Raw genomic sequence first — 9,559 nt, 5'->3', positions numbered from 1 at the left:
CTCTCTACTTGGCATTATCCCAAGAAATACAGCATTGGTTGGGCTATTGAGACACTTTAAAGATCACTTTGACATGATGTTAGAGTTACAAGGAAGAGGCAATTGATTTATTACTATTTTGTGATTGCTAACTCATTTGTATTTGTATTCACTTTACTGACCTAATGATTAATTGAGGAATAATCCTTTGTTTCAGTCTTAAAAGCTTTTCAATACAAGCCCCTTTTTTTATTATCTTGATTCTTACCCCAGCCGTAGAATAATTTCAGAGAATGTTGAAACCGGTATTTTAAAGTCCATTATAAATTATCCAAACAGTACATATCCTGTATTAGTTACATAATTCCACTTTTCAGAATGGCACGCAGATTTAAACCTGAAGGCAATATTTCATGAATTAAGGTGAGAATAGAGTGACCTAGAGGGCATAAGAAAAGAGGAGGTGGATGCAGTACACATGACGCACACTCTCACACCAGCAGTCCCTCGTCTGTTTCATCATCTTGTCGCTCTTTTACATCAGTACCAAGTGGCCAGAGAGCAGCTCCCTGAACAAAAGCTCTCTGTGTCAGTATGCAGCTGCAGCTTCCGTGATGCCCTAATCGGATGCATGACCTAGTGTTTAGGGGCTTGGAGCTTGAGCCACAAACTAAGGGGGGGGTTGAGGATATTCATCTGATTTAATTTTAGTGTAGCATTTGAGCCCCAAATATTTGTCCATTTACTTCAACCAGCTCTTTGTCCTTACTGGCTTCAGGCCAACTACAGCAGGGGAGGTCTTGTACACAGTGCTTGTCATCCCCTCTGTGCCAACCCCCGTCCCCTCATTGCTTGGACTGCTCCATTTCGCATCTGAAAAAATCTGATAGTTGGTGAAGTGTTCTTCATGTCAGGGACTGCTGTAGCCTCAGCGCACACAGAATACTGTAGCTCTTGGACCACCTAAGGTAATATCTTTTGCTAAGTTTGATCCTTTCCGTGTATCAGCACATTTTCTGTGACCTTGTCCTGAAAAATACATTTCTCAACAGCCATGCAGATGCCTCTTCCTTAAGTACTTGTGATGTCTTTGTGGATGATCATGCAGTTTTGTGTTCATCTTGAAAAATATATACTTAAACAAATCTTTAGCCATTAATGCAGCAGTAATGGTTTCATTTGGTATAGTTAAGATAATAATCTATATATGTTTTTAAAAGATCAAAAATGTGTTTTTAAACATAGGAATGTGTATCTATTCACAATACTTTTTCTTACAGAGCAAACAGATGGACAAGAAAGAGTCCAGTGATCTCCTAAATAACGTATCAGTAATTAAAGGTAAACCTTTTTTTTCTCTCTAAAATGGACAGCAATTATTGTTATAAAGTTAAAACTTGGTGATATTTGGTGTTGTTTTGCTCGTCAAATCAAATATATCTTACCTGACACAGCATATCTTGCTATCACACAAGATGAGGGTTGATAAAAAGCATGAGTCACAGTTCAAATTTGTGTCTGGATCATCAAAGACATTTTAGAGGCTTTAGAGCGTACAGTCCTGTGGATGGCCTTGTTTTAGAGGCTGATTTCTCCAGTGTCAACACCTAATCAGAAGATGGAGTCTCTTTTCACAGAGGGCACATCCTCTGACTAATATGTCTCCTGCTCTGACATTAAGGGAGACGGACTCAAATAAAATCCAGGGAGTAATGGAGGAATGGGTGCCACACGGAGAACATAAAAAATACTGTATGAGAACATATCTGCGAGCATGTTACTGAACGAATCAATTTTGCATGATAGATGCATTTGTAATGCCACACTGCACAGCTTATAGGAGGCGAAAAGCAACTGTCCTAGCAACAACAATAGCTCAGTCATTTCAATATAATTAGATGTTTTTCTGTTTCGGTCACATACAGCACATGTTCTAACTGTTAATATCACCTTCTGGCAGTTAGGATTAACAGTTTTATAGATTCACTGAATACTGGAGGCTTTCAGTGGTCGAGCGGCACTAACCCTCTGATTCTGTGAAAGAATGCTGTCACATTCATTGGGAAGGAAACCGGCAGCGGGGAAAGATAGACCATGATGGCCGTGGCCTTCGGTGCTTGAGCTAAAAAAAGACTTTCCCCTTCAATGTTTTTCTGTCATCAGTTGAGGCAGTGTGATGCTGCTCATTTCCCCCAACCAGTCAGAGACGTATTTTTACCCCAAGTCTAATCCCATTATTATTTTGTCAGGTGTCATCCTCTGATCTGGCGACATAATGGCTATAATTACTGATGTTACTAAAGATAACACGTTGGGTGCCCTTGACAGAGTTACTCTTTCTCCCTCGTGCTGTCTTCAGAGGACTTTCATCCTTCACACAAACTGGACTCAGACAGTTGAACTTACTGGGAGCCCACTCGCATTCTGACTCTCAATCATACATATGCATGCAAAAAGGGACACACAGACCTCATACAAACACATGCCGGATAGAACACTGCCCGCCCATCCTTTGTCTGGCACGCAGCAGGGTGGTCACATGCTCGAGTCAGAGGGTGCCACCAGCCTCCATCAGTCACTTCATACCCATACATTTTAAGGGGTATTTATCAATGCCATCTGGTGGCAGTACAATGCAACACGTGAGTGCGGAGACAATGAAATCACAGTTGTCAGAACAAATGCAGAAATTCTCAGCAGCCTCAGTACACTCGTGTGTCCTTTTATGGTGCACATGCTTGACCTGTCCCGACACTCATTTTCGCCCCTGCCAAATGCTCAGTATGAGATGAGGTCATCTCTTTTCCGAGCTACGGCAGAGTAGGGGATCAATCTACTGGGCATTCGCAAAGCCCAAGTATTTGTGGAGTTTGTTTCTTCCTCTAGGAAACACAACAAACCCCTGGCAGTCTTGGCCGGTCCATTCCCTTTGTGGATTGTTTGCAGCAACATACTGCTGACAGGCACTGTAGACTTGCCAGAGACTCATGTCGCTAGGTTTACTGACCTATTCAATAATAGCTGGGATAGAAAATGCAGATAATATAGTTGTGTCTATTCCTGGGTCTGCAATTAGTTTATGTAATAGGCCCATTTTAATATCTTGGGAAATCATCTAGTATGCCAGCCATGATTAAAAGAATTGGGACTGAAGAAGAATGAACATGGTGAAACGTTTAGTTGTTTTAATGTTGTGTTGCCCTATTACTTGATGTTTAAGTATAGTTTAAACTTTACTTTTTCAAATTTTTGTATGTGCTCCAGTCCAGGAAAACTCTCATGTTAGCAGAATGGATCTTGTTGTATTTTTCGTTCTCTTTCTCTATCTCAGATGACCTGACCAGTTCCAACGTGGGATCCTCTGATGACTCAGAAAAAATGATCAAGCATTTAAAAGATGATGATCTTCGTGATGCTCAGGAGTTTGCTAACACTGAGCTTGCTAACAATGAAAGAGACAAATGCACTGAGCTAAAAGGTAACATTATAAATATTTGATGCTAAATATACCCTGTTAACACACAGCAACCCATCAAATGCAGTTATTTTTGCAGGTATCTCGGATGGAGAGAGTAAAGACAATAAACAACGAGAGGATGAGTCGGCAAAACAGATAAAACCTCTCCAAGGTATTTTATCTGTGTTGTGTGAAGCCACCTTCTCTTGCTTGTAGTTTTATCGTTGGTGGCTTAATTGTGCTACTATCTTTTCCACATGAAAATGTCAAACCTACTAATTTAACTGTCCATGGTACGGAACAGGCCAGCTGCCCCAGCTCCAGGATGAAATGGGTGTTCTCAGGGGGCAGAAGGATGTTTCCTCAAGCTCACATGATGAGCTACAAAGTGCACGTGATGAGGTGAAGTCACTGAAATGTGCCCTGGAGTCAGCCACTGCTGAGAGGGACCGTGACGTTGCTGCTATCCAGACTGACCTGGCAACCACCACAAAGGATCTGGACAAGTGGCGCCAGACTGCCAGCAAATATGAGCATGAGATTGAAAACCTGCAGCGGGACCTTCAGCAGCAGAGCAAGCAGTGGCAGAAAACTGCAGAGATACAAGGTGCAAATATACATATTTATACTATTGTATGAATCACACAATAATTGTAATTATGATGTTAATTAATTTAGTCATACATAAATGAAAGATATCATTGAGGTTGGCAGGTTCATAGGTATTCCTTAATATCTGTTATAATTCTAGATTGAAGAGACTTACCTTCAAGCTCATAGGCACTAGCCTGTTCACGATAATGTATCTTTATGTTACATAACAAAAGAGCATCTGCTCAAAGAATGCACCATTACATAAAACCCCTTTTTTTCACAGCCAGTGAGCTGCAGTCCATGCAGATGGAGTGTAATGGGCTTCAGAAGGGGAAGATTAGTCTGCAAAATGAATGTGCTTCACTCAGGGCTGAGAAGGAGAAACTATCCAAGTCTAACCTGAAAGAGAAGACCAATCTGCAGAGTGACTGTGCTGTACTGCGCTCTGAGAAAGAGGCAGAGCTGCATAAACAGCAGCAGCTGGAGAAGGAACTTGCCAGGTCAGTGAGCAGTATAACCACAAATCCAGCTGCACCCTCCACATTTGTCTCTCATTTGCTTAACTCTGCTCCTTTGCTATTCAGTATATCAAACACTTTGCCGTTTGTCATCTTTCACCTATTGAATTTGGTGTTGTTTTGTTTCTAACAGTTCCCGTGCTCAAAATGCTGAACTGAGCAACAGCCTCAAAGCCCTAGAGAGATCCCAGCAGGAGTTGGAGAAGAGGATGGCAGCCCTGCAGCTCCAGCACCAGCAGGAGTTGGAGAAGAGGCTGGCAGCCCTGCAGCTCCAGCACCAGCAGGATAGCACCAAGTGGCAAACCCAACTGGATGAGGCAGACAGTCGCAACAAGGCTCTGCAAAGAGAGGTATGTTCTCAAAATATAAAGACATCCACCTGAGTGAGCATCTCAGAATTACGTCCAAGAATCACACTGGTTAGGCTGGAGATTATTTCAGCCTCGAACCTGACCCTTACTTTTGTCACTGTCCGTGCCTGGATGCCTTTCACTATCATGTTTCAATCCTGCCACTGACGGGAGACAGAATGAATCACACTTCACCTGCACATTCAGCACATTAATGGAGTCCCAAGGGATGTTTTAGGCCTTGAGTCTTATTTTATTCCATTTAAACATGCAAGCACATGATTGTGTATAGATCTGTGAGTTAGATCAAAACAATCTTGAGCACACAGTATAGCATTGTGGCAGCTTATACACTGCCAGAGGACTGCAGATGCTGTCTGCTGACCAGGCTGTTTTACAAAGTAAAGCTACCAATGTTGACAAGGTGTTAAAGTATTTACTTCCCACACAAACTCTCAGTTAAGGGGTGTAAGTTTATCTGTTTGGAGCAAATAAAGTTGGACTGTACTGACACAGAACCATACAATGAAGTTCAATTGTGTACTTTTTTGTTTACAATTTGAGTTTCTGACTCACTATAGTAAAAATACGAATGGGCTGATAAAGTAATTTTATGTCTTTTCTTTGACTTCTGCCCCAAGATTAAATGAAAATATATTTATTTTCGGGTAAATCATTTTATAACTGACACTGTAAACCTTTACTTTTTCCTTTATGTCTTTTTTATAGGTGTTGAATCCCTGCTGAATCTGCTCAGCCAGAACACATTATGCCATATAACACCTTTGCTCAGAAGCCTTGAAGTAGTATGAAACAGGCCCATGTGAAATCCAAAGCATTTTGGACCCTTTAAGACTTTCTACTTAAAGTCCATCTAGGCCATTGGCTACTATTTTACTGCCGAGCCTCAGTGTTGCTCTAGTAATGTATTTACCTGTATACATTACTGAATATTCTAGTTAAGCTTACACCAGTTTCAGTGTGTCAGTACTTTCAACGTTAAGTTCCAAATGGCAGACATTTCAGGCTTTAGGGTATGTTCCTCAACGCTCGCATGACTGCAAGAAAGACAGGAGATCTCTGTAGTACCATTTTATCCTGACATTTTGTTATCTTTTTTACTGACCCTGGAATTCAGCTTTTCACACTTGGGGACATGATCATTTCTCTAATCAGACATGCCTTCTTTCATATGCCTAAAAGTGATTCTAATTATTTGTCAATGGGTATTTTTGGCCGGTTATGGCTGATTTCCTATATTGAAACAACTGATAAATACAGATGCAGTTATTGTTATTTTTTAGTTAAACTTGTTTAGTTTTTAGTTTTACTAAAACTCTACTACGACTATAATTAGTAATACTTTTGGTGATTTTCTTTGTACAGCACAATGAGACTAAAATTGAGCTGTCAGACCTGACAGAAAAATATGAGAAGACTCAGCAGGAGAATGAGTCGCTTACAGATGAACTTGAGTCCTGCAAAGCCAACATGAAGGAGAAAGAATCAAAGGTGAGTGATTATCTAACACTCAACAGAAAGAAGAAGGCCGTTTTTTTCTCATACAAAAAAAATATATATTATTTTTTGAACAAACAACATATGAAGAGTTTAACAAAGGGTAGAAATTTGTGAACATCTGTAGTTGTATTGGTGTTGGGAGCTTGAGGTTTGTTTCTAATTTAGCAACCACAGTAAACTGAACATGTTTTCTATTTGTAAAATGTCTACAGGTTTATTAGATTCACAATATGTTGTTTTAACCTCAGTACACCTGCTCCCTTCTACTCATTCACTGTCGATCACTGCTTTTAGACATCAAGATTTATATAAACATCACAGACTACTGACTGAGGGTTTATTAATAAAGCTACAACGACCAACTAAAGTATTTCCCATTTCAGTTGATTACTATAATATCCCTTCCCTTCTTTAGACATCCCTATTGCTGCCTGCACAAGCCATAGTCATCGGCCTTTTCCGGGCTTTGCTGTATTGGTGCTTCGGGGAATTTTGGGCCAGTTAGGGCTGATTTCTTATATTGAAACAATTGATAAATACAGATGCAGTTTCTCTCTGTGACTGTCACTGATGTAGTTACCCAGACCAGAGTTATTCTGATGGTTATATTGCTAGAATAAGGCTAGTATACAATAAAGAGATTTATTGTTGTTTTTTAGTAAAACTTGTTTAGTTTTTAGTTTTACTAAAACTCTACTACGACTATAATTAGTAATACTTTAGGTGATTTTCTTTGTACAGCACGATGAGACTAAAACCAAGCTGTCGGACCTGATGGACAAATATGAGAAGACTGAGCAGGAGACTCAATCCCTTACAGATGAACTTGAGTCGTGCAAAGCCAACATGAAGGAGCTTCAGGAGAAAGGATCAACGGTGAGTGATTATCTAACACTCAACAGAAAGAAGAAGGCTGTTTTTTTCTCATACAAAAAAACCCTGATTTAATCTTTTGGACAAACAACATATGAAGAGTTCAACAAAGGGTAGAAATATGTAAACATCTGTAGTTGTATTGGTTTTGGGAGCATGAGCTTTGTTTCTAATTTAGAAACCATAGTAAACTGAACATGTTTTCTATTTGTTAAAATGTCTTCAGGTTTATTAGATTCACAATATGTTGTTTTAACCTCATTACACCTGCTCCCTTCTACACATTCACTGTCGATCACTGCGTTTAGACATCGAGATTTATATAAACACCACAGACACAGACTACTGACTGAGGGTTTATTAATAAAGCTACTACGCCCAACTAAAGTATGTCCCATTTCAGTTGATTACTATAATATCCCTTCCCTTCTTTAGACATCCCTATTGCTGCCTGCACAAGCAATAGTCATCGGCCTTTTCCTGGCTTTGCTGTATTGGTGCTTCGGTGCATTGTGGTAGTAAGGTACACCCCTGTCAAGTCGGCCTACATCTTTCATTCTCATCAGTGTCTTCTAGCTCATTGCATGAATTAATCAGGTTTTCCTCGTTTCCCAGAATGCCTTCCTCTGGGGAAATTAATGTCTCAGATATCTAACCTCTCTGATCATATAGTTCCAACATCTGACATCTGTTTGTCTTGTCTGGATGTCTTAACGCTTAACAACTGTTTCTCTCTTGAATGGGCTTATCTGTGTCTGAAAGAGCCGTTACTCACGTCCTCTGTGCACTGCATCGATCTAAACTGCAAGCTCCCTATGTCAAATCTTTGTCAATCCTCGGGTGGGCTGTTTCATGTGGTGAGGCTCATGTTTCCATATCTGTGTCACCGCTTGTTTCAGAAAGCGTGGATGATCTGGGGGCCAGCGGTCGCTGTGGCTCTAACGGCAGTGACTGCTGCTGCAATCTTCAGAACCTGAGGGCAACTCGCACGAGCACATTCTCAAGTGAATCAATGTTTGTCATCGAACTCTGCACTAAAACTGAAAAACTTGCCCCCTCATCATATCTGCACTATTAATTAGGAGGGCTCCTACGTAACACTGTTTGCTTATTAAGATGCTCTATTTTAGATGGCAGAGAATTTAATAAAAGAATGTGAGTTTTCGCGGAAATAAATACCTTTGCTTGTATGTTTGTTGTGTGAAGAAACAGTTGGGTAATTTTTTGGCTACTATTTTGACTTATAGGATTATCCTTTAATGAATGTGAAGAGACTCTACACAATTAATTCATTCTGATTATATATGATGATATTTTTGGAGTCTGAACCTCCCTAAATGTAACACATCTCTGTCATTTTCAGAATAATAAATATGATCACAATAATGCAGCCCAATATTAACTTCATGGAGTCAGTTCAGGACTGAAAATATCTACCTTATGCTTTTTACAAATTCTAGTAATATTTTATTTTAAATACATGATGATACTTCCTTTACTGAGGAAACTTTTATGTGTTTCTGCACCATTTCTCAGCATCATGCTTCAGAGATTTGATGAATTGTGCAACTAAGTAAAGTGAATTGTAGGATATAAGGGACTAATGGGGACGATATCTTTTCCTCTGCTGCTTAAATTTCGACTGTCCTGTTTAGAAATCTGTCTCTTTAGAGAACTCAACTCTATGTAAGTGCTACATTAAATGAATGGAGTATCTCTGTAAGTGAGTGGAGTTGTGACACATAGTATCACACAAGCACAGCTTGATCCTCTAATTTAATGTGACTGTTGTGGTGGCCTTTAACTCTACTGGAAGATTACAGGGTTACCCAGTGAGAGCAGTTCCACCCTTTAAGAGGGCCGACCACCACACTGATACTAAAGCTCTATAGCAGGATGCACTTTATTTCCCAACAGGTGACAACCAAAGTGACTTGAGATTCTTGATCAGACAACCCAGGGGATACACTGTGCCTGTGGCCTGCAAGCCGATCGAGGGCTGCCCCTATATAAGGATGAGAATCGTTCCAGTGAAAGGCAAGGCTCTCTGCAGAGTTGTCGTGTCCATTTGTTCTGCTCTAGTGTGTATGTAGGTCATTGGTAGAAGACCAGAGAGGCAGCAGAATGGCAGCCGTGCACTGCTTTAGCAGGAATTTACATACTGTGCTTCATATAGCTCTAATATACATTCTGACTAATGCTGAAGTCGTACTCTATCATACTTTATCATACTCAATTCAAAAAATATCCTACATCACAACATGAGG

General features: G+C 40.2%; 1 protein-coding gene across 2 annotated transcripts; it reads left to right on the top strand.

Moving 5' to 3' along the window:
- Positions 1–820: 820 nt before the first annotated feature.
- Positions 821–8,682, top strand: slmapb (sarcolemma associated protein b). Of its 2 annotated transcripts, XM_062412334.1 has the most exons (11): positions 821–947; positions 1,260–1,320; positions 3,311–3,457; positions 3,534–3,608; positions 3,741–4,043; positions 4,314–4,530; positions 4,682–4,898; positions 6,285–6,410; positions 7,161–7,295; positions 7,728–7,815; positions 8,192–8,682. In XM_062412334.1, the coding sequence occupies exons 2-10, from the start codon at positions 1,269–1,271 to the stop codon at positions 7,809–7,811; spliced, it is 1,356 nt and encodes a 451-aa protein (XP_062268318.1). In that variant the 5' UTR covers positions 821–947; positions 1,260–1,268; the 3' UTR covers positions 7,812–7,815; positions 8,192–8,682. The 2 variants fall into 2 exon arrangements, with proteins under 2 accessions (XP_062268318.1, XP_062268319.1); XM_062412335.1 differs by lacking the exon at positions 7,728–7,815 and having other exon boundaries at positions 822–947.
- Positions 8,683–9,559: the final 877 nt, after the last annotated feature.

Source organism: Platichthys flesus, chromosome 19 (genome assembly GCF_949316205.1).
Source record: "Platichthys flesus chromosome 19, fPlaFle2.1, whole genome shotgun sequence".
Lineage (NCBI taxonomy): Eukaryota > Metazoa > Chordata > Actinopteri > Pleuronectiformes > Pleuronectidae > Platichthys > Platichthys flesus.
Note: the sequence above shows the minus strand (reverse complement) of the source record. Positions and strands in the feature narration are given on the sequence as shown.